General features: G+C 41.5%; 1 protein-coding gene across 3 annotated transcripts in view; it reads left to right on the forward strand.

Moving 5' to 3' along the window:
- Nucleotides 1-26108, forward strand: part of CD226 (CD226 molecule) — an 89670-nt gene that overhangs the window by 40452 nt on the left and 23110 nt on the right. For all 3 annotated transcript variants that reach the window (XM_006727092.3, XM_081801044.1, XM_081801045.1), the window contains exon 5: nucleotides 20384-20740. In XM_006727092.3, coding sequence (XP_006727155.2) covers nucleotides 20384-20740 — 357 coding nt within the window. The remainder of the gene's footprint in view (nucleotides 1-20383; nucleotides 20741-26108) is intronic.

The raw sequence follows: 26108 nt of genomic DNA on the forward strand, positions 1-26108 counted from the left end.
CATTATGCTGTATATTGCTCTCTCGTTACCATATTTCCTCTTCAGGACCGCTAAGTCTATCGCTTCCTCTCACCACTTTAAACCTGTGTGGGAATGGATTGGGTGGGCTGTAAGGGGCTTCGTTCCCAGGCATTTGTCTTCAGCACTGCATGTCCTCAAGCACGGCAGACCCCTCCTGGCTTTATGGGATTAGTGGAGAGAAGAGTCTAGGATTCTGTTGAAGTCTGACATTTCTAAATCAGATCATGGGCACTGCAACACGAATTGTTCCTTTTACCTTAGTCTGGGTTTAGTTAGGCCCTTCTTCTTGACACTGAAATTATTTCTCAGCCCTCATTATATCTGTATCCTGTGTTAAAAAAATAAAGTGTATCCTTCTTACTTAGAACAGACTAAACATTTTGCAGTAGATTTGCTATAACTCCAGTGCTCTTATAAAAACCTCTGAACATTTATTTTTCTAGCCTTGTATATACCTTAGTGCTCCAATTAGTAAATAATAACTGGTCATTTATTATGGGGAATTTCTTATGTTTGATATAATTGCTAATAATGGGTAATAGAAACTGAGGATTCTCAGTACTCCCTTAAGTGTAGTTATGCAAATACAGAAATGGGATCTTGTTTTTAATTTGTACATGCACACGTATATACTCAAACACACACACACATAAACACACACGTACACACACCACCCAAACCATATTAAAGCAAAAAACCTGGAGAAAAGAAGTCTCTAGGGTAATAAGAGAATAATCGGGAATATCATGGAAGCAAATTATGCCAAATAGCACTGGATAAAGTTTGGAGTGTGTAAGCCATATAATGTTTGTGACTTTAATTTTGATTGACAGTTACTTAAATTGACTTATGAGCAGACAAGTCCTGTAAGGTCATATTCAAAAGATAAGGGAAAGTGAGGAAGGCTTCATGAGTCTCCCCACCAGGCACGCATTATATGTAATGCGCAGGGTGGCTCAGCCTGGAGGAGGGATAGCCGGCTTATTAATGAAATTGGGTTGGGAAGGTAAAAGGATTGGTGTCCTCTTATATGAAATGCTAAGAAGCAACTCCTGCCCTGGGGATGCTCACAATCTAATGGCACAACAAGGTGTGTTTACTCCTCACAGAGATGTCCAGAGTGGGGAATGACAAGATGAAAACTATACCTTTGCGACCAAGTCGGAGAAGGCTTCACAGAAGATCACCTTCATGGAGGTCTTCGGGGTGAATATGAGTTTTAGGGAGTCCAGCAGAAAGAACAGCCTGCACAAAGACTCAGAGGAGTGGATATAAGTGGTGAACACATGGAGCCTTGAGTGGCCTGGTGAGGGTGGGGATTGCAGGTCATGGACAGACATGATGATGGGGTTGATGAGGGCAGAGGGAGAGGTTGCAACAGCTTGTGTTTGCATGAGGCACTATGGAGCTAGAGGTGTTGAAAATGAAGGTCATGATCGGATTTACAGCTGGGAAATATTGCCATCGCAGAGGAGAGATGGATATAAATTCCCATAGTCTCAGCATGAAAAACAAATGCATTTAAAGACAGCGGTGACTAATTATATGTAGATGGAGAAAGCACAAGCAAACACGGCTGATTTACACTGTGCATGCAAGATTACATTTTTATTTAAAGGGTTCCAGAATTAGTAGTTTGGAGTTGCCATGTAGCAGCAATGATGGGCTCTCTGATGTACATGTATTCTTCTGGTGCATAGTGAGCCTTTGGTTCTTCAGTTCAGAAACTAAATTAAATGTCTGGGTTCAAGTACTGACTCTACTTCCACTACGACCTTTGTTACCATATATTTAAAATGAGAATCGTAATGATGCCTACAATGTAGGGTAGTTTTGAAATTCACATTCTCTGGGAAGTGTTTGTCATGTCACGTCAAACTATAAGCACCTAGTGTGTACTAAATATTATTATTATTAATTGGCCAAAATAACCAAAGTTGTTTTCTTTTGAAGAATTATGAGTAGTACTATGTATATAGAGAGAAATACAGAAGAAGTCTTTCAAGAAAGTAAAAAGGAGAACAGTGAAGATTTCTCAGATATGAAAATGAAAAAAGGAAGCATTAGTGGGACAAGAAGCGAATCTGTGTTGTAAACTGCCCATGGCATTCTTTTATCTTGTATCTGAATGGACAGTTGACGGTAACAGGAGGTATGTTTTCTATGGAAAACTCCTGAGTTTCAAAACACATGAAGTGGAGGTTCATAAATGTGAAGAACAGAGAGACAGCTAGGAAGGCCACCTTTCATCAGAACCGGTGGAGGGAGACAAACAGGTTCACTTGGAGTGGCTTCCGAAGGAAGCAAAACAGGTTCTCCCCTCCCCCGCCATTCTTCCCAGTTCCCCTTATGGGCTTGAATCTATGTGGAGGGACTGAGAACAAAAGTAGAAGAAGGTAAGGGAGTAGTTCCTGTTCCTTACAGAAACAAACTGACTCTTTTTTGAAAGAACTTAATTTTTTAAATCCTCAGGCAGTGTCTGGTTCTATTCAGATTACGTATCCTCTCACTAGTACTGACGAATCAGTCATGATAAACAATTCTTTTTGTTAGACTTAATAATCCTGCCCTGAATTGTTCAGTAAAATAAGATGAAAATATGCTTTGCTGAGTGCTATTTATTTCACACAGAGATAATACGCTTTGTCTCTTTAGCGTTTATTCTTCAAACTTAGATAATCTTCTTGCCTTCCCTTCTTTCAAACAGTAGAGTCTTTAGCTTTCTTTTGCTACCAGACATTGTTTGAAGGGTTTTATCTACCTTCCAGATGATCCTTTAAATATTGTGGTAAAAATGAAATGTTTTGTCTGACGTGATAAAATTCCCTGGCTCAAGGCTTCTTTCCCAATATTTTAGATATTCTTCATAGCCAAATAAAAGGTGGATTTTTTTATGCCCTATGTTTGAAAAAAGCTCCCCAACAGCTTTTCTGGAATGTTGGAATTGCTCAGGTTTCTCCAGTACTCTTCCTCACCTTGAGCGTAATGGAAGCAGAGAGGTTGCAGCCCGTTTTGGGTTGTCCTTGAGAAATGAAGCAGCAAATTAGCTGAGATAATATCCAGTACTCATCCGAATCGGTGGTGGCTGAAGCCTCTACAGCCGGAACATTTACCACCTAAAGTTTTAACCTTTTCCTATGCTTGACATTTCTCTCCCTTTGTGCTCTTTTCTCCGGTTTTGGATCCTCCAAGCAGCTACATGATTCCTCAAATGCTTGTTCATTTTTCAATTTCTAGGCTTTGGGCAGACTCCCCATTCCCTCCTGCCCACTGCCCCTCCCCCCATTGCTTCCATGGCCGTGGCCCTGGCCGTGGCCGTGGCCGTGGCCGAGCACAGCAGCCAGGGAAGTCTCACCATCCTGCTCCAAACATTCAACCTACAGAACGGAGTCTAAACGAATGGGCCCACCTTCGGACCTTCCACTTTCCATCCATATTTCCGGTGAATTCCCTGCTCCCATCACCTGTACGACCTCTCTGGCTTTGCTGCAAGTCCAGTCGAGACCTTGCCTCTCTGCTGGGACGTGGCTCCTGGTGCTGCATCCTGTCTCGGAGCTCACAGCACAGCGTGTGTTGTAATGATCTGCCCCCTCACGTGGTGCCCTGGCTAGTTCCTAAGCTCTGTGAGGAGAGGGACACATCTGTCTTATTTTCCAGTGTATCCCTAACATCATTTCAGTCCCTCTCACAGAGTAGGCCCTGATGAACTATTTTATGCTGAATTAGTGATCGAAGCAAGTGACTTTTTTGTAAGTTCCTGCAGTACGGGGATAGGTCTTGCTCACGTTTATATCCCATAAATATTGCTTCACAGATCTTTTTGCAATAGACTCTTAAGGGTTGATTTGCCCAATTCACTCACCTCAGTGTTAAGAACTGTCTTGGAAAGTTGTTTCAGCGTTATTGTTAAGTTGAAAAAACATGTAGTTGGGAAAGAGACTAGTACCACCTTTGTCTAAAAATTTGGGTAAAATTTGAAATATTTACTGTGATTATTTTGGAGGTTGGCATCATGAGTGATTTTTATCTCCTTCTTTTTTGCTCACATGAGTTTTCTAAATTTTCCACACCAGGAAAAAAAAAAACACAACAAAAAACCAACCTGCAAATAGTCGGTAATGCATGGGACTGTCCTGGGGTGCCCTTCCTTCCCTGCATATGGTTTGGTCTGGTACAGTGTGGACTCTGTCTGATATTCCTTGGACAGTCAGGCTTAGCGAGGGGTCAACTCACTTTTAAAGTTTGAATGCAGGGACTCTTGGCGATCATCACATTCTTTTTCTTTTTTTCCGAGAGAATCCAAACTACCCATCTTTTCCTTTGCCAAACTTTCTCCCTGTTATCTCAAAGCATAGTTATCCATGGATTAATTATTCGAGTGGAGCCTCAGTCTATGATCCTTTTCAATAACATTTTCCCCCAATAAGTGGTAAGGCTATGTTTGTACAGAGAACCCAATGTGTACCTGATGTTCCAGATGATGAGAGATGAAAGCAACCACTTGGGAAAGTGAATTCAAACTACCAAGTTGAGGAAACATGTAAATCCTGTTTTACTTTTAAAAATCAACAACCGTATGACAGGTGAATCTTAGGAGCAGCATTATGAACGAAGAGGAAAATACAGGTTAAAATATGGGCATAAAGTGAGGGATGGGGGTCTAACCTAGTCTGAGGAGGAGAAGTTATCTGGAAAATCTTAGCAGAAGAATCCACACCTGACTCCACAGGCCAGGACAGTGGGTGGGGGATGGAAGGAGAGCTAATGCTGAAAGAGGGAGTAACCCAGTCTAGACTCGAGGCAAGTCTGAGTGTGTTGAGAGGAAGCTCAGGATCAAGATGAATGGTGCACCGAAATTGAAGTGTGGTGAAACTGGGTCTTATAAAAGGTACTAAGAAGTTTGAATTTTATCATAAAGGATTTGGGGGTGCATTCAAGAATTTTCAACTAGGGACTTAAAGAGCCAGATCTGTGTTTTACAAAGACTGCCTAGGCTTTATGATAGGAATGGATAGAAGTGAGGTGGGCATGAGTAGGAGAACTATTACCAGGCTGGTGCTTCATCCCAGGGGAGAGGTGACAATAAGAGCCTGCAAGAGTGGAGTGCAGAGAAGTGGGCAGAGCTAAGCCCGTTAGGGAGAAAGGGTGACAGAACCTGGAGGTGAGTTAGATGAGAGGGGTAGGCAGGGGGAGAAGTGAAGACTGGTGCCATCATGCTGAGTGTATGGGGGGATGTATTTGCCAGATGGAGGTCATCAGAAGGATACCATGTTGCAAAGGTTCAGCATTTATATGCACAAAGTTATACTGTTATTTTGGCATTTCTTGAAGCAAAAGTGATAGTAATATAATGAATGCTCATTGAGTACATATATGAAATAGAAAAATCTTTTCTGGTATTCTCTTATATACAGAAGGCATTATAAGTATGGTTCCTGCCCTCAGATAGGTTTATACTCTAGTTGACGAAATGTTTACTCATTATAGAAGATGAAGTGAGGTCACTAGTTCACTGGGAATGACTCAAGAAATATCATTTTGTGGTTTGATTCTTATCTAAAAATCAAGAAAATATACTCTTGTGTTACTCTATGAATCAAATATATTGTTTCTAGTTGAGATGATAAATGCTTTGAATTATAGCTTTCTGGAAAACATTTTGTTTCATACAGATTAGTCTGACAGCCTATTTTTTTACCTTTTATTTTTCATTTTTAAAGAAGATACATTTCATTTTCAGAGTTGAAATAATATTTGGGGAGAGGTAAAGTGGGGAGGGGTGGATGGTCAATGTCATATTAAATTTTTTCCTAGGGCTAGAGTATTCTTAAAATTTATTTAAATTGGTTTTGTTTTATCATTTTATATGATTTTATTTCTTTTAAGATTTATTTATTTATTTTAGAGAGAGAGAGTGAGAGCAAGCACACATGAGCAGGAAGGGCAGAGAAGAGGGAGAGAGAATCCCAAATAGACTCTCCACTGAGCACAGGGCCCAGTATGGAGCTCAGTCTCATGACCCTGAGATCATGACCCGAGCCAAAACCAAGAGCCTGATGCTCAACCAGCTGAGCCACCCAGGCACTCCTATCTCATATGATATTATAAGTAACTATGTACTAAATTAATCTTTTCCTGAAACGGGCAGTGAGGTTTTTGGTTTTATTTGTGGTGTGTCATAAACAACTCATAAATCACCATTTTGGTGGTTTTCTGTGGTTGCTTAAGCCACCAGTGATTTATTTATATGCATCACTTAGATTCCTAATTTAAGCCTGTGAGTAAATTATTTTTGCTGTTTAATACAATTGAATCTATTGACAGGCAAAAAAGATGCTTTATTTTCCTGTTACTCTACACAATATAGCTCTGAAATGAAATAGTTTAAGTGTGATAAACCTCACCTTGATTGAAGCCCATTAGGGTATATTAGTAATCATCGCTACTGGCGCGGACACGTCCTGCGATTAGACTCTGATCCCCAAATTTTATGGCTTTTTGTTTTGTTTTGCTTTTAAAAGGCAAACCCATAAATGTGATAAATGTAATTCCAAGATAATGGAGTTAGGAAGCCATTACTGAAGGCAATTTTAGAGGAAAATGGGGAGTGTAAAATGATGACTTTAAAATATTTAAAATTATGGAGGTAGAAATTAAATTGCAGACTTTGGAGAGACGTGTGTACCGTGCAGGGGAAATGGAAGTCATCCCTAATTTACAGGAAGAATTTAAAGCGAGATAAAAAGCCAGAGAGAATGGCAAATGTGGAGTTTAAATATTTTAAAAGTAACCATTTCAATTAGTTTCTGCGTTTAAAAAAATGGCATGTTGCAATAGGACATACAAATTCATAAGGGGCATATTTATCTAAGCTCTTTCTGACCTTGCTTCAAACAGTGTATTTGAGAACTAAGTACAATTTGAAAAAGAGTTTTGTTTCTTTTTTCTATTTCATCTTTGCTTTTGGTGTTTATATGTTTAATGTTGTCCTTAGATAAGTTCTAGCAAATGGAGATCTACGGCACAATAGAAAATACCCAGGGCTCTTTGGTTAGTGACATTAACATGGGGTTCATTTATTAGGTTAAAATACATTGTATAGTCTCTTTGGCCATTTACTAAGATGTCTACGCATTTCTGTATATTTACACATATTCTGCTACTAAGAGATTGAAGCAAGTAGCAGTGATTCTGAACCCTGTCAGATCCAGTGTTCTCTTTCATTGTAAGTACTTTATAAATCTTGGACTGTCTTGAAATCATATGCATAGATACTGAAAAACTACCTACCGACAATTCCAAAGAATAAATCTAATGCTGTAAGTGTAACTTAAAGGAGAAATAGCAAGTAAGCAGTTTACATTAAGGTAGTCTGCATTTTCATTCATACCTTTTCAAGCTCTAGTCTGTGGGAGGATAAAATGAAGTGTTAAATGTGTCCACCTGCATTTAGAGACACCACAGAGCATAGGTGGACACCCCTTGAAGACTTGGTCACCCTGCGTGGCACTGTCAACAAGGATGCTGTATTCAAAATGAGCAACTCAAGTTCTAATGCTTCAAAGTGAAAATTTCCCCTGATTTAAGCTGAACAGAAATAGAATTCCTAAAAAAGTCAGGGTAAGCTTAAACAGTTCAGAAATATTTTGTGCACATTTTCTTGTACCAATTTACTTCCAGGTGAGTCAGAACCTCTTGAATTACTAATTGTAATTCCTTTGAAGGTAATTAGGTTTGGGCCCAGGACTCAAAATATCGTCTTAAGTATAGTAGGTCCTCAATTGATGGTTATTTGTGTATTAGTTTCTTTAGAGCATGAACATTTCTATTTTATTGGGAGTAACAGAATGACAGCTGAATGCATCTGAAATGGTTTTGGTTGTCATTCTCGATTAGAGGAAGGGCCAAAAGTTGGGTCTGTCTTGCCCTTCCTTCCCTTTCCAATTTCTTTCAGTAGAAATGCTTTTCTAAAAGAGCAATATACAGGACCTGGCACAGATTTTGAAATCTGAAGTTCTTCAGTGAGAAAACTGGAGACTGAAAGAGCCATTGCAAGGAATTGCCAAACACAAGTTCTAATCAAGATTAGAAAAGAAATAGTTTGCCCTGGGTCCATGACACAAATATATTGATATAAGATATATATTGTGAGTTTCATTTCTTGTAGTGATAATGAACTTGAATTAAGCTTTTCCGGTCCTTCCTCTCATTGCCAATGGCGTTAATATGAGGTGGTTGAGTAGAAATAAAGAAGCGCTCACTCACCACACTCTTCAGGTGGGCTAGGGAATGCAGTTGCTCTGAAGGCTTATTAGTGGGTTTCACTTAGCACACTAAGAGTCATAGAGCTGTTTTGCATGTGTTGGGTGGAATATTTTTGCAGAGAGGTAGAATTTCAGAGCCAGAGGACTTTCACCTCCTGACTTGATATTTACAAACCAAACTCTTGGACAGTATTATAAATAATGGACACTTTTGATCATTGTTCTAAAATAATGCTAAGAAAATATAATCACGAGACTGCTTTCCCAATTTTGGAAGTGTTTCTCATAGCAGTGATGTATTTCCCCCAACTCACTTTGGTTCCAAAAATGTCATTAAGAGCAATAGGAATTCACAGAGAAGGTATGGGATGCAGTTTCTTCTTCCCACGCTTTGATAAGAGGCATCTTCTTCCCCTTCTCTTCCTATGTAGAACCTGTCAGTTCTCAGAGCCTGTCTGAGATTTCTCCTCTTCCCCTTGGGCCGGTCCCTTGTTTGATGACTTGCAGGCTGAGAATTTGACTAGGACACCCGAGCCCTGGGAGAAGCATTCTCTGTTCACAGCAGCTCTTCCTGCTCATGAGATCTTCGCTGGCAAAGGGACCAGACCGTGTCCTCAGCTGCTGTTGGCACTTATCCCACGCTTGGAATTTAATGGTAAATGACAGAGGTTGTCAATCTAAGAGCTAGATACTGGCTTACCAATTTTGCTCTAAGGTGTTCAAACTTTTTTTTTTTTTTTAATGTTTACAATTTAATGCATAAACATAAATTAATGAAATTCTTTGTTAATTGCTTCAGGCAGTTTTCCTTTTAAGAAAATAAAAAGTTTATTTTCTTTTCTAGTTGTGGCCAAGCTAGTCCTTTTCCTGTTTCGAGAAGTGAGAAATTTAAGAGGCAAAATAATCCGTGACCTATGACAATAATAAATCCTTTAAGCATGTTTATCTCCTCAGTCAGGGACCGTTTTGTTTTTAAAGCTCTGCCAATCTATTCTCTAACATATTCCCGGTTCCTTTTTCTTTCTACAATATCCTTGATATTCTCCAGATCTCCCCTTTCTCCCCCATAGGGGGCGTGGGTGGAGGGGCCAGCTCCCCCATCATAGGGTGCTGGCGGTTGGGCTGGGGCTGGAAGAGAGAACGATGCCCTGGGGGCTGTTCTCCAGGGAAAGGCTCCAGGAACAAGCAGGACGGTCTCTGGTTCTCTGAGCTGAGCCTAAGGCGGTCAGCAAGTCCCAGCTCATCCTCTCCCTGCCCCTCCATCAGGACACACCTGTACTCCCCACACACTGGGCGCCACCCAGCGCACCCTGCTGTTTTCCTGGGAAACCCCACACTCCACACCTACACACACACACACACAGGTTGCCTCTGGAAAGGTCATGGGGTAGAGGCAGGGAATACGTTGCCGGTGGGCGCCAGGCCAGCTGTGATGGTACATCTCCAGTGGGCAACATGGGCCACCACCTGGTTGCTAGCGCTCGGGGTCTCGGCCCATCAGAGGTGCGTGTCGTTTACATCTGGGATAGCTCATTCTAGATATAAGAAACCAGTGAATTTAACTGTAAAAAAATTATGGTTTTCTAGGATTGATCTGTAGACATTTCCTCTGACTTAGAAACAGCACACATTGAGTGCTGAATAAATACATTATTACCTCCTTCTACTGCCATACCTATTTCTTTTATTGGTATGTCTCAAATTTCCGTTTAAATCCCGATGAATTGAAATGGGAACGACTTGTTTCCCTCATTCTACCAGTTCTTTGTGTCTCTTTTCTGGACCGCTCGCTTTGCCTGTCAACAGCCGCGTGTGCACTGGGTTTTCAATACTGTTCTGTTTTTCACTTTACCTTCATTATAGTTTGAACTAAGTAATTTCAGCCTCTCCTACCTCAGAGGTTTATGAGAAATATTGTTGATCCTGCTGTGGTTTGAAAAACACCTGGAGCTCTTTGGAGAGAAGGTATTAAAGCCATAAACACTGCAGTGCTGGCTGGTGCTCAGGGCATCTGCCAGGAGGAACAGATCCTGTGGGTGCTTGTATTTGGCACGCGTGGGAATGAAGACCCAAACTCATGTAGGAACCTGGACTGGAAAATATTACTTTAGGCTGTTGGGATCATCCACTGAATTTATAACTATAATTTATAACCATCTTCAGAGATGGTATCCATATATTCCACAATATTTATTGAGCAACTTAAGGCACCTGGCATTGTGCTGAGATCAGACCTCCCATTGAAGACATGCAATCTTCAAGGCATTGCAAGTTTCCCAGGGCGGGGAGAACTGACAACAAATAAAAGACAACACAATAGAAGGTGTAGAAGTAAAACAGAAGAGGGAGTGTTTAGCCTAAGGATGAGTAGGAAAATATTTCCTCCTAGGAGGGGGTATCACATTTGAGTTTTATGGGATAAGAAGTGATTTTCCTGGACCAGGATGGAAGGAGTATTATTAGGCCCTCCAGAAGAAGAGATGGCTGATGCAAGATCATAAGTGTGGATGCTGTTCTTGGGGACACTAGAGTATACAGTAGATTCTAGTAGGAGATGAGACTGGAGGCAGGACTAAAATCATAAAGGATTTTACTAATGAACATGCACTTTGTCCACTAGTTGCAACGGGAGACATCTGAACCTTTTAAAGCAGAGATGTGGCAGGATCAGATTTGAATTGTAGCTGCATAGTTTTGGATGCAGCATGAACTGGAGGGAAAAAGGGCTAGAATTAGAGAATACCTAGAGGCAGGTGTTTCAATGGTCCTGTTGAAGAAACACAGGGAAATAGATAGGAACTAAGTCTTGTATTTTCATTCTTTTTGGTTTCAAAGTCATTTTGCTCTGTGGATTTCCCTACAGATGAAATAAATGAATTAGCAAGTATTTATTGATTATCAAATATGTGCAAGATATACTATAAGGTGTTTCTAGAGATGAAAATAAATACAATTCACGACATGGTACAATTACCTTGAGAACTTTTGGAACATGGTGGAGTAACAAGCAACAAATGAATATTTTAAAAATTATTTCTGCCTCCAAGGAGCTCGGCATAATTGAGAAAAGCAAGGTAGAAAGCACAGCAGTTCATATTTTGTGAGCGTAGTGATTTGTTATGCACAATTAGACATGTGAAAAGAGTAAGAGCCGTGGGACTCCGTGGCCTAGGGCTGCTGTGGGCAAGTGGGAGCCAATATTGTGGGACGAGGCAGGCCAGCTGGGCCCTGAAAGAAAGGTCGAATAAAAGAGAGCCCTGTTACCGAAGAATAATTTCTGGAGGCCTCTGGCGGGCGCTCTGGTGTAAGTTCAAATTCTAGGTTCCAAGTAACATTGGCCAAGTTCCAGAACTGTGCCTGCCCTGGGTTGGCGTTCTTCACAAGGGGTCCGGAGGGGAGGAGAAATGTGAAAGGGACGTGTTAGGAAGTGTTCCCTGGATTAACAGGAAGGAGGCCAGGAAAAGTGCAGGGAGGTTACCCGGACCTCATCTGGCAGAGACACCTGAGGACCCCCGACCCCTGTCAGTCACTGGGCAAGGGTCCCTCTGGGTGTGTAGACCCAAAGCAAAGCGGCCTGCAGCCTCCCCGAGCAGAACAGCAGGTGCTGGTTGTTCAGGAGAAAGCACCGAGTTGGTGTGCCCAAAAAGCAGAGGGATCTCCCAGGGGGTGCCCATGGGGCCTGAAAGCATTCACTCTGTGTCCCTGTTAAGTACCACTCCTTTCAACTTCACAGAGGTCCCTGCATCGAAGGGCTGTTTGAAGCTGCTTCTTCCTTTTTTTTTGAAGATTTTATTTATTTATTTCACAATGAGAGAGAGAAACAGAGAGAGAGGGAACACAAGCAGGGGGAGTGGAAGAGGGAAAAGCAGGCTTCCCGCGGAGCAGGGAGCCCGATGCGGGGCTCGATCCCAGGTCCCCGCACCATGACCTGAGCCTAAGGCAGACGCTTAACGACTGAGCCACCCAGGCGCCCCCGTTTGGAGCTTCTGACTCAGAGAGACCCAAGCAGAGGATCTGGTCTTTCCATTCTCCCCAGTCATCATTTGCCTCTCTCCCTTACAGAGAACACAAGTGTTGTCTGAAAGGCTCAGCCCCCAAGAAATCCTAGCCTTTCTTAATCACGGTCGGTACAGCATAAGAAATTTTATTAAGTCAAATAGGGCTCATATTCAGATTTTCAAAAGAGAAATGTAAAGAGGGGTTTTGAGTTCGCTTTCTTTGAATGCTGTTGCTATGACTGACGAGAGATTTCTGCAGGGCTGAGACTCTAGGGCCACATGTTCCCCTTTCCTTATATAGAATGAATGTCTTCTGTTTCCGAGGTCACGTCTCTGTCTGCAGAACTGACAGAAATTGCTTTCCAGTTTTTCAGAGTAATTTTAATTGGATAGGAATCACAGTGGTAAATATGGTGAACCCCAATTTTCTGAGCAGTGAGTTTAAAGACTTGATTTTGCAATTCAGTTAATTTTATTACACTCTCTCATTCTATGGAGGTTGAAGTAGGTGTGTCCTCATATATGTTTCTGTAATGTGTGCATGATGTGTGGTGGGGATTTTCCCCATTTTTAGCATTGTATCTTATTGCTTCTTAGTCATTTTTCATATGTCATTCATCAGAAATTCTACTTACTTGTTCTCCACAAAACCAACTGGAAATATACATGAAAGGTAGTGAGGGAGATACTGTAAAAAATAGGGACATGGGCAGAAAACGTAGAAGGAAGGAACTTGAACATGGAGTAGATGCACTAAATGCACAAAGCTTAGTTAATCGAGTATCTTGTGTTTGGTGTCCTCAGCAGATTTTCTTTGGGCAAATAACTATTTGGTTGAGACCCTTTGACAGACCTTGCCGAGCCCAGAGTCAGCCAACAGTGTAGCTTTCAGTTGGCTGGGAACCAAGTTCACACTTTCCATCCCAGAGTTTCTGTGGACACGGGGCTCTGTTCGTGCAATGACCTGCTTATGTGTCTTGCTTATTTGTCCTTACAGCCTCATTTGTGCCTCATTTGTCCTTACAGCCGTACAATTTTTGTTGAAGGAGTGAATGAATGAGTGAGCGAATAAATGAATGAATGAATTGCAAAAGAGGTAGCATTTTGTTGCCTCCTGTTTGTAATTTATCTTCCTGCTCAAGTCTCCCACCTGCCCCTCCCTGGCAGGCGCTCCCCCTGCTTCTGCCCCCTGTGTTCCCTGGGAGCACGGTGGCCTGGGACGCGGCTGGCTCCTGGCTCTTCTCAGTCTCCTCTGCCACAGCCCGTCTATTCCTGGCCCCTCACCTGTGGGAACCTGCTTCCTTTCCTTTCACTTGGAAAGCAATCTAATGGACGATTTCACACTAATGTGTTGGTGCCTGCCAGGAGCTGAGGTTGTTATGTGCATTTTAACAAGGACAAGTAAAGAAATTGATTTCTAATTATAGGATTTAAGGTATCATAAAATAAGATATTTAGGAACAGGGGCTTCCTGGGAGCCTATTTTGCCTCTGTGAAATCCTGCCCAGTTGCAGGTAGGAAGGAAAATTCTACAGCGTGTAGTTCCTCACAGACACAGGGATGGGATGGCAGCCTTGGCTTGGGGGCAGCTCCCTGAGCCTCCTCCCTAGGAGGGACCCCCTGCTCTGCCACCCTCCAGCCATCTGGGTGACTTCACTCGGGGTTGGGGACTGAACGATACAGCACATGTAATGCCTTTCAAGCTGGCACATAGTGGGTCTCATTCGAGGTATATTATTTTGCCTTTAAAATATGTTGAAAATGTTTAAAGTAACTGAAACAAAATGCTTAATGTAGTCTTCAGTGACAATTCACTAACACAATCTATTCTCTAGCAGGAGATGATTAGGGTTGATGCTAATCTTTTGGTTCTGTTTCTGTAAAACTCTGTCATGCAGAAAGTCTGCATTAAATTTCCAAGTCAACGAGGCCACTTGCTAACCTTTTAGTAGAAAACAAGCCAATGCTCCTGGGCTGTATTGTCATCTTTTGGTTTTACAAGACCTCAGAACTATACTATTTAAAATTCTTAGATCCCATGAGTCATTTATTTTTCTGGTTGGGAGGAACTGCAGAGATGCTCCAAAGGAAGACTTTTTCATGTACTTCAACAAACCCTACGGTAGAGACTTAAAAAAACAACAACAAAACACAGTTCTCATTGTACCATGACAGAGAGATTGAAATGTACATTTTAACAATTAAAACCTGTGAGCAAAACTTCCATATGAGGATCCATGGTGATCCTTCAGACAGACATTCTCAAACTTCGGGGAGCTCCATGAAGCCACGGCGGGGCGGGGCGGGGTGGGGGGGCAGCCTGGGGTCAGTGGGTGGGAGGCGTTCTGGCCACAGCAGTTGCTTTGAATCACAAGCCCGGGGATCTGAACCACAAATCTGCCCAGGCCCGAGTCGTGTTCTCCGTGTTCTTCTGTGCTCAGACATCACAGTTTGGACATGCTGCAAACCTTCCCTTCATGTGCATCTTCTGTGTTGAGTCTCTGATCTGCCGTCCAGGACCTTGCTGGGCCTGACAGTTTTGTCAGGCTGTTTTTATCTCTGAATGCAGCTCTCGTTCTTCCCACTTTATCTGTGCTGTTCAATCAAGCAATCTTTTAGCTTATTTTTATCTTGTTTGGTTCCTTTACCTTTTATCTGCACTCTAAGTGAAGGACAGGAAATGACAGTAGTTGGGAGGGAGCTTGTGAAGACCTCCAATTTCCCTAACTGGGTGACCTTGCTGATTCTGGTAGGTTCTCGTAAGATCCAGACTGTATGACAAACGCCAGCCTGATGAAGTCTTTCCCCGACCTCCTCCCACCCCCGTGGTGGTGTGCTAGGGCCGTCTCAGCAAGATTCCACAGCCTGGGAGGTATCATGTCCGCTCTGGAGCTGGAAGTCTCAGACCATGGTGTCCACGCAGTCGGCTCCTTCTGAGGCTGCGAGGGGGAGTCTGCTCTAGGCCTCTCTCTCACTTAAGGTGGTTTCTGGCACTCTTTGGCATTCCCTGGTTTGTGCACACTTTTCCGTGACCTCTGCCTTCACCTTCGCGTGAAGTTCTCCCTGTATGCATGTCTGTGTCCCCAGGCATGGTCAAGTTGGGTTGGGGGCCGCCCCACTCTGGGTGACCTCATCTTAACTGATGATCTCTGCAATGACCCTCCTTCCAGATAAGGTCACATGCTGAGGTGCTAGGGGTTAGGACTGCAATATGTGAATTTTGGGGGGACACAGTTCAACCCATAACCCCCCGCCGAAGCATCCTCTGGGAACATTCCAGCTTTTTAGAGAAATGCCATGCCCACTACGTTCATTGCCTTCTGCCTTTGAAGTGCTTGCAGCACCTGGCGTTTACAGGGTGATCAGGAGTGTGTCGGGCACAGCTTACGGGGTGCACTGCCCTGGGGGTAAAATATAACATGATATCAGTTTCAGGGGTACAACATAATGACTTGATAAGTATATTGAGAAGTGATGACCTCAATAAATCTAGTTAACAACTGTCACCCATACGTGGTTACGAAATTTTATTTTTTCTTTGATGAGAACTCTGAGGATGTAATCTCTTAGCAAGTGCTTGCTTATTTTTGAGATCTTTACCTCAGATCACTTTAAATACTTCCTTAGTCATAATGCAATCAACATTTTATTTTGCATTTAAATGGGACACTTTAAGAGCTTTTAGGAAAGCTCTCTCTCGAGCACATACATAGTCTAGGCACAGTGGGAATGTGTGAAGCTACTATTATCACTTCTAATTAACTGGAGTAATAGTAGTGCTCCTGCAGAGAGCTTAGGGCCATTCTGGCTGTTTAATTTTTAGCCTATTTTAAACATCATAAGAGCAAGTTATTGTCTTGTGTTTTGGAAACCCTGGGGAGAGGTCTGAGTGAGCAGGGCTGGTGGATTTGGACATCCGCACGTAGGAGATGTTTGGAAATTGCAGGTAGGAGGGATTACCCAGGGATGGTGAGCGGAGGGGGATGGGCATTGGAACCCCGAGGGAGGAGTGGGAGGAGACAACAACATTTTAAAAGACCAGCGGAGGCAGAAGGACCCCTGAGTAAGACTGTGGAGGAAGGTCAGAAAGGAAAGAGGACAGGCAGGGACATGCAGGGTCACAGAAGGCCAGAGGTTTCCAGGACAGAGTAGCATCCAGTACTCAAGGTCAAGAACATGCATGACTTGCCGTGTTGGAGAATGGTAGGAGTGGTTCCTTGGTGCCTTGAAGCACACGTGAGAAATGAGGCAGAGTCGGGAGCAGTGGATTCCTCCCAGGATTTTGAATGAATAGACAAGAAAGGTGGATGAGTCAGCAAGCACCACAGGGTCCAAAATTGGTTTTCAGGGATGGGAGACATCCTGTTTGGAGCTGAGGAGTTCTGTGTTTTTGTATTCCCAGGGATTGTTTGCCCGGGGTTCACTGGACATGTTTCTCTGCTCTTTGGAGTTCTGTAAATTGGTAGGTTAGATTTAGAGGCTTGAGCCGGGTCAGACTGGATTATTTTGGCAAGGCTACTATTCTCAGGGTGGCATTGTGGAGACATGAATGGGCTTTTTTTGTGAATTTGCAGACATTGATGATCATTGCCTGGAACAATTAATTCCTTTAGGCATTACACATATGATTTCAAACACATTTCTCAGTATGAGAGGTTTTGTGGATGTAAATATCCCCCTGCCCCAGATCAGTGGGTACACACATTGACTGCAAAGTGAAATTACAAATACATTTTTTATTCAAAAATGATCTCTTGACTTCTCTGCTCTATGCCAAACACTGCTCTAGGTCCTAAGTATAGAGTGATATGTAAAGGTCTATACAGAGGCCTGGGCCTATGAAGCTTCTAGTAAATGGACTCAGGGTTCTGTGAAGTTGATGAGTGATGACACAGGGCTGTTCACACTGCACGCAGAGCCACTGCTGGTGAGAAGGGTGAAGGAGGACAGGTTCACAGCTGGAGACGTGATGGCGGCCCAGGGCGGTGGCATGATGCACAGCTGTACCCAGGAATGTTTGGGGGTCCCCAGGGATTGAGTGGTGCTTGGGAAAGCTGATGAAGCCCTGAGATAATTTTTTAAAATGATCTGTTATCTTGTCAGAAAAATCATATACAAAGTACAGAGAATTTCATCATATTATTCTGTAATAAAATCATGTAAAAACAACACACAGACAAATTTATTAGAACAGACAAAATCCTGCACATTGAGAACACCCAGTGCTGATGAGGACGGAAGTAACACAAAGCCTCATTCATTGCTTGTGGGCATGGAAAACGGGGTAGCCACTATGGAAGGCAGTTTGTCAGTTTCTTGCACAATTAAATATACTCTTACCATACAATCCAGCAATCATGCTTCTTGATATATGCCCAAAGGAATTAAAAATTTGTGTCCACACAAAATCCTGCATGTGGTTGTTTGCAGAAGCTTTACTCATAATTGCCAATTGTTTTGGGAGCAACTAAGATGTCTTTCAGTAGGTGAATGGATAAATAAACTGCGCACCATCCAGACAATGGAATATTATTCAACACTAAAAAGAAATGAGCTATCAAACCACGAAAATACATAGAGGAACCTTAAATGCTCCTTACCAAGTGCAAGAACCCAATCTGAAAGGCTATTTGCCATATGATTCCAACTATCTGACATTCTGGGAAAGGCAGAAGTATGGAGGAGTAAGAGGATCAGTGGTTGCCAAGGGTTGAGGCGGGGTCAGGGGGAAGAATAGGCAGAGCACAGAGGATTTTTAGAGCAGCAAAAATACTCCATATGACATCATGGTGGATATGTGTCCTTGTACATTTGTCCAAACTCATGCAATGTATAACACCAGACATGAACTCTAATATAAACTCTGGACTTTGGGTGATTATAATGTGACAATATAGGTTCCTACTTGGTATAAAATGTATCATCCTGATGGGGGATGTCCATAATGGGGAGGCTCTGTGTGGGGGGAGGGAGGAAGTATGTGGGAAATCTCTGTACCTCCCTCTCAGTTTTGTTGTAAACATAAGACTGCTTTAAAAAACAGTCTTTTAAACAAAACAAAACACAGTCTATTCTATGTTTATGCTGAGAATTAATACATCACTAAATAGAAATATAAAATTAACTGGTGTTTATTATTTTTGTTTCTATTTTTAAGGTTCTAATCAAACTTTTTCTTCCCTATCAACTACAACATTTTGATCCCTATTTTAAGTAGATGTGCTTTCCAATTCCAAGCATGTCAGGATGCCAGGGTCTCTTGTGTGTGGGGTTTTTCAGACACATTTCCTGTCACCTTACATGGGCTGTGCAGGAGGATCAGGTGACATGAGCAGACAGCAAGCAACACAAGAGGCCAGGCAGGCTCTGCAGACCTCCTCTGGGTCTCGGTTTTCATCTGACACCAGCCAGCTATTCTGTTCATCTGGGAAGGTTAATTGGGGGCTGCTCTGTGCCTCAGAACCACCTGCCTCTGAGCGGGGGCCTGCTTCTTTCAGTTCCGTCTGTGTCTACTGACAGGTGGATCTGGGTCCTTACATAAAGTCTGGGCTGGTGAACCTCCCCGGCTCCCTGGAGGACAGCTCCACCCGAGACCCTGATGCCTGGCTATTCAGCATTGGAGACTGCCTTCACTGCTTTGTGCATTTGTCCTTGGAACCAATGCAGACACTCCTAAGAGAAGATCCCCCTTTATACATGAGCCAGCATCACACAGCATTGCTTCCTGAGAGCAGGTTTTTGTTACATGGGCACATCAAGCTCCTGAGATGGGGGGAGGGCGGCCCTACAGAGGAAGACAACAGAACAGCAGGTGTGCAGCACTGAAGACAAACTTCAGGAGGGACAGGGCTAGCTTACCGCCAATTTCTGAGGGTCAAGCATGGCTCACACAGACATTTGTTTCTTTGTCTTTTTTCCCTTTCTTTTATTTCCTTATATTTTCCCAGTACAGTGCATGTGTATCTGATTTAGCCTTTTATTTATATTGTCTCTCATTTTTTTTCTCTTTTCTCGTATCTTCTTTTCACTGTCTTAATTTTATTTTAGTTTCTCCTTTGTTTTCTTTAGACTTTCATTTTCTTATTTTTCCATGTCTTACGAATTTTCTCCCTTTCCTTCTTTTTTATTCCCCTGTTCTTCCGTTGTCTTTTTATTTAGAGATAAAATGCTTCCTGTGTGCCTGTTATGTGGATTAAGTGTTAATTTGATAAATAGTTATACGATTACAAATTGAAAAACTGGAGTGCTGTGGTTTTCTCTTTTCAACAACATTTTGACCAATGGAACCACTTGTTGAAGAAAAGAAGCTAGTTTTTGGTGGAGATGAAACTATTGTAGACACAGTATTCTAGTTTAATATAGACAGCAAATACCTTACCGTGTTTTAGACTCAATTTCTTCTTCTCTCAAGTGTGGTGTCTACTCTCCTCTCCTGTCCCCTCTACTCTTCTTTTCTTTTCTTTTCTTTTTCAATTGGAAGTCAAGAAAGGGGCCCAGAACTATCTGGTGCTTATTTACTGAGTGCTCTGTGCTGGGTATCTTAACTTTGGTGGTAGGAAAGTGGGAAAATATTGAAGAACTTTCTTGGTACATAGGGATTTAAATCACGTGTGGACCCCTACTCTATGTATGCCTAAAACAACCTGTATATCTGAAAGATAAGTTTATGTAGGTATTTATTCAAATGAAAATGATTGTTATCTCTTCAATGACCATTAAAATCAGTGATTACGATCTGGATACAATCTTTGAGTCACCAGCCCAGCATTACTACAGAATAGTCTTGTGAAATTCAGCCTCTTGATAAGATCATTACCAAGAAAAGCACCAGGGGTTTTGATTACACTTCTTGTTATATGGTTAACCATGAAAAACTTAAGAGAATAGGTGCGAACAACTATATCCTCTCTTCTATTTATTTACTCGCCTCTTTCAAAGGTCTTTTCCTTACAAAAATGTGTCATGAAGATATCAATTACAGTTGATGAAATTGTGTTAAATAACATCACCAAAACTTTTGATAGAACTTTCTGGGTAGCTCCTACCTTTGCACCCCCAAATTTGAGGACCTATGTGTAATCATTTGCTTCTTGTTTTCAGATAATTTTGAGATCGCTGTGCCATCAAATAGCCACATCGTCTCAGAACCTGGTAAAAATGTCACGCTTACCTGTCAGCTACCACAGAAGTGGCCAATACACCAGGTTATGTGGGAAAAGATCCAGCCCCATCAGATCGACCTCTTGACTAGCTGCAACTTGTCCCAAGGGAAAAGTTATACTTCAAAGTACCAAAGACAGATACTCAGTGACTGTAATCAGGGCATGAGAAGCACCTTCATCATCATGCCCCACGTTATGGCCTCTGACTCAGGACTTTACCGCTGCTGTTTCAAGGCCCATGCAGGGGACAACGAAACCCCTGAAATGTTCGCAATGAGGTTGACTGTAACTGATGGTGAGTACGTCATGGATGTCTTCCAAGGTTAAAAATGGAAAAGGCCAACCACGGTGGATTGGTTTCTGTTGTCTTTTTTCATGACTCTATTGTTCAAAATATTTTTTAACATTGGAGCTTGGGTAAGTTGTCCGTCATTGAATGCTAGGATTTGGTTTTTCTTTATCTTGCTAATCCATCAATCATAGATTTAGCAATTATAAATCTTTCCAGTTTCTTGATCTGCCACATTCCTGAAATTAAAAAAGTAAGTGGTAAGCCTAAAAAAATACATGGTATTAACAGCCTGCGAGTTTCAGCTGGATAACTTCTATTTGTTTTCAACCACAGTGCAGCGTCGTGATGGTGGTGACTAAGTTTTATAATCCTCGTATATCCTCAGCAATAATAAAATGGTGCTGGATTGGTATTTGCTGAGTCAGTGTTGAGTTGAATGGAATTTAATAAATGTTTGATAACGTTACTCCTTTGCAAGCTCAGGGCTTTGATTCCTTCCATTGTTTTCGGCCCTCGGAGCAGAAACAGACTAGCCTTCTGGGCCTTTCAACCTTAGCAGGCTTCCCCCAAGGACCAGCACTAATTTTGTATTAGTAATTTGTTTCCTGTGTCATAATGAAGCCCTAATCGTGTAAACTGCAGGCCCCGCAGAACCCACGTGAGAGTAAGAAAAAGTAACTTCTCACTTCCCGAAGTGCAAGTGCAGAGAGGCCTCGAGAGAAGTGTGTGGCGGGGTCGGAGTGAGAGGGAGGTGGTCTCAGGCTCTCCAGGGTCGGCCTCTGGCACATTTTCTCACAGCAGAGGAACATGTCAGAAGAAGCCATTTTTGCTGGTGACAGAAATTGTATTAACTTTTTCCTTCCTTCCGTCCTTCCTTCCTTCCTCCCTCCCTTCCTTCCTTCTTTCCTTTCACCATTCTCTCTGTCTCTCTCTCCCATTCTTTCATGTGCTTCCAGCCAGCAATGGGCCTTGGCCTGTGTGTAGACTTCTAGAGCCAAAGTTTCTTGGGATTTGGCTGTCCCTTTACAGACTGATTATACTGCAGACCGATGTCTATTCCTGCATTGGAAAGGAAGAACAACAGGGTTCATATCTGCAGCAGCTGTGTGTGCTAAGGAGGACATTGGCAAAGGACAGCACTTTCTCATACATAATCACCTTGGACCCCATCAAGCCTTCTATGCTTCTCTTATGGCAGCGTGGGTTGTGGGCGAGACCGAAATTGTTCTGAGAACTTGACATAAAAGAGAGGGGTAATGGAATATGTGGGGGAGAAAAATTAACAGAGTTTCTTCATTTTAAGTGTTGACTCCATTCCTTCAGATGTATATACAAAATATTTTGTACCTTAAAAACAAAAACAAAAACAAAAACCTTGCATTAGAGAAATGTTTTTTAAACCTGGCCAAGGGAAAAAAAAGTCATTAGTTTTCTCTCAGAGACCAAGGCAAGGAAAATTTCTATTCAGAAAAATATCATAAAGAACCTTTTTCAAACAAATAGAAAATAAAATCTTTTACATTATATGTTGAAAAAATAATTATAAACATCTTAAATTATAGAAAAAAATAGAGGTAACAATTTTTTTAGGAGGTATAGTTATTTAACTTTTACTAATTAATAAAAATGTCTTTCATTTGTCCAGACATGACTAAATTTCTTGCACAAAACTATAATATAAGCTGTAAACGATATGAGGGTGACTGAATGTAATGGTGAGTATTGTTAGTGTCCATGTGTTTTAAACACTTGCAAAATGGCTTTTTGATATTCAATTGGCAGGTTATAAGAAGATCAACAGGGCTTATTAGTAAAAAGTTATAATTGATGGAAAATGCCCAGCTGTTGACTTTATGTTTTGGTTTAATTCCTTTTTAAAATAAATATAAGTAAATAAATGTAAGATTGAAAATAAAAAAGTCAGATGGACTTTGTGAAATAGATCACTTGCATTTGATCTGATGTGATTTGATTATTTCAAGTCTTGAGGCTGTTTGGTCAAAAATCAATGTAGGGATTAAAGCAGAGAGACAGGTAAAAGATGTGGAGCAGATTTAATTTATTTCAACTGTCAAGAGAGAGGTGATTGTGACACAAATTTTATAAACTGCTATGCATCCTTTTGTTGCCTCCCATCAACTTCTTTTATAGGATCCAGAAGAGAGATTTTCATGACTGTCATATTCTACACACACAGGGCTCTTTCCTGTGCTTGTGTTCATCTTCAGACAAGTACTAGGTACTCAGAGGTCACCCAGAAGATAACACAATGTCAACCAATGTCCCCTATATCCAGTTCTTGACATATTTTGAACAGAGGGATTGAGTAGCAGAAGCGTGGGTTGAGCCTGAATTTCCTATTGACTATCTTTGCTGAGTGAAAAATGTTTGCCTCCTGTCCTTTGCACTCAGGACCTGGGAAGTAGTTTGAAATAGCTCCAGATTGACTTTTTTGAATTTGAAACTTGCCTAGACCATAGGGGCAAGGAACAGGGGGAAATGTGAATATACTGACAGTGACCAAGATTATTTGGGGCCCTACATGTCATCTAGATTGTCCTTAGTCATGAGAAAAGCATCTTCATTTCCACCAAAAGAATTTGGGAAGCCTTTTAATATGAACTAAATGATGTTGAGACTACTATTGTTACAACTGAGCCTACTGATTATAAAAAGAACGTGGATCAAAGAAATGAAATCAGCTCTCTCAGAAAGTTTCCGGAGGAGACTAGTTTTGAGCAAACTTCTGTTTGCCACTGCCAAGCAGTATTGTTACTCATGTCCTTGTCCGATCTTCCGCCCCCAATGAGGCCACTCAGCTGAACCACCAAGTTCCAATTGATGATCAGAGCGTAGAAAAGAGACAAAGTACGAGAAGTAACACAAAACATGCATGGGGAGGGTGAAGGAGGGATGAAGAACTTGTGTGTGGGTGACTGCAAGCAAATGACTAGGTTGGTACAGAGATTTTGAATTCTGGGTTAATATAAAAGGAGGGAGGTTTAATTAGGTGATGACTGGGTACAGTTCTGGATCTCATATAAGAGCAATGAAAGCCACCAAAATGGCAAAATGGTATTCAAGGACGTGAAAATGAAATCATTGAGTACAGAATCAAAGAGAGAAAATGAGACAGAGGAATCTAATTGTAAGTCAGTTGTAACAGTGCATGAATGCTCAAACTCACATACTAGATCGTTGGGCACAAAACGGAGCCCACTCCAGACAGACAAATTTAATGGTGCCTTCCCTGGGCCGGCAAATTAGAAAAAGGGTGCCCCCTCCTCCAGGTTGCTGCAGACCGCAAAGCTGGTGTGCAGGCTTGGTGGGTGGGGAGCACAGGCTCCTTACCCACCTTGGCTGGCACAAACGTGGTCTGGACGGGGGCAGAGAGAGGTTAGTCTGGTTAGAATGTCAGCTTGCGCTTGCCAAGGCCTTGCTAGTCACTCACACTTTCCTACTTTCTCTTTTTCCCAACCAACCTACTAGTTTTCATCACATTTACCTCCTTTCCTTTAGAGTTTCAGTCAGATCTCCTCCAACTTCATGATTTTTCCACATTAGCCCAAACTACTTCCTTGCCATTGAACTATTAAACATTTTGAATTTCTCAAGCTTCTGTAACTTGGAAATGTATACCATTGAGTCACTTAATAATTGCATTTGTTTGCAGTCGTCTAGAGACTTATGTTAGAAATTACTTGAGATTAGGAATTATGGCATCTTTGCTTAGAGGTGTCAAAATATCTTTCCAGAATATTCTCATTAAGTGTTCTCAACTGATTCTTTGTATGTTAATATTTTTATCTATCCCAGTATATTTCTACATATTTTACTTATATTCTAAAATGTGTCCATTTTATTTTCAAGTTTTCTAGCTAGACTATTTCTAGGTTTCCTTCATCAACATTTAACATTTGAGGTTTAGTGATAGCTGATCAAAGAAACCTAAAGTCTGAGGAGATCAGTTGCAATGTTTGGGGAGAAAACTTTCATGAATATTGTTTACATTTATATCTTTCAAAAAAGCCTATTTCCTTTCTTAACTTTATTTTGTTTTGTGTGTTTTATATAAATGGTGGATAATTGCAAGTCACTGGATCTGGTGGATGGGGTTTATAAATGAAAATTACAGAAATATTCACTAGGAAATGATGGGGCCACAGCCAAGGGAATCTTCCCATGTTTCTTCTGTGAGGTATAGGGTTGACAAACAGGTAGGAGCATAGACGAATAGGGTGCTTGCCTATACATGGCTTGATGGAGATTGACTTTGGGACTCAGTGCTCCTGAGTTGGACTAGAAGAACATGGAGGAAGAGAAATGAGCTTCATTTGTTTCTTTGGCCTTTAGTTTCCACTAAAATGCATCCAGTTTGCTCCCAGATGATTTGGGTTCCTGAACAGTGTCAGATGTAGACAAGAGAATTCTTTTTTTAAGGATCCACTCATCTGGAACCTTCTGTCCCATCCTTATGAATTTATGATAGGTCTGAATATTGTAGGCATGGGCGTTGTCCGAGCTGGTATGCACTGGAATGTCAAATACATTTATTTCCATGACATAGTGTGATGAACTTCAGCTTTTTAATATCTTCACCTACATAGAAAATAATGTTCCTGACAGTTCTTTATATAATTAGAACCACAGCACAAGAATCCAAAAGCACTAGTGTCACTGCTCACAAGATAAAATAGTCTCTACCAAAATGGATCAACTGCAATTTTCAGCTCAGTTTAGTTGTTTTTAAAATTCTGGGTGATAACTGGATATCCAAATGAAACATACTGTTTCCAACATCACAAGTAAGTTGATTACTCAATCATGGCCTATTATGTCTCTGTGTCTTTATAGTTGCCTCTGCTCAAATCAGTTCTTTTAGGAGACATTGTGTTTAAAAAAAAAAAGGGGGGAGCTAACTAGTTAGTTTGTTTTGTAAGCCCCACGTATTGATTTATTCATCTTTCCTAATGCACAAAATCCTGGAATGTTTGCCTGCAGTCCTTTTTGTATACATACCATATTTTGTAGATAAACAAGGTAGGGAATGGAATAATATAATTATGACAAGTTAACATCAGAGGGAAGGAAATTCTTCAAGACCTCACGTTGTTTTGATGACACTGTTACCGAGGAGCATTGTTGGGTGTGTATTGCTACCTCATCCATGTAAAGGGAACACAAATTACCCTTGCTTTATACCACTATAAACAATGTAAATTAGAAAGCACTAATTCCTAGGGACTGCTTTTCTTTAAGAGCATCTTTATCCTCACCTGAATTTCCAACAATTTTCATGAAGTTTTCCTCACCCTAGAAACTTAAGAGTACAGCTAGGAATTCAAGTTCAGACAAATGTACTGATCTTCTT

This window comes from Leptonychotes weddellii, chromosome 13, assembly GCF_054177405.1.
Source record: "Leptonychotes weddellii isolate Sample4059 chromosome 13, ASM5417740v2, whole genome shotgun sequence".
In the NCBI taxonomy this organism is placed as follows: domain Eukaryota; kingdom Metazoa; phylum Chordata; class Mammalia; order Carnivora; family Phocidae; genus Leptonychotes; species Leptonychotes weddellii.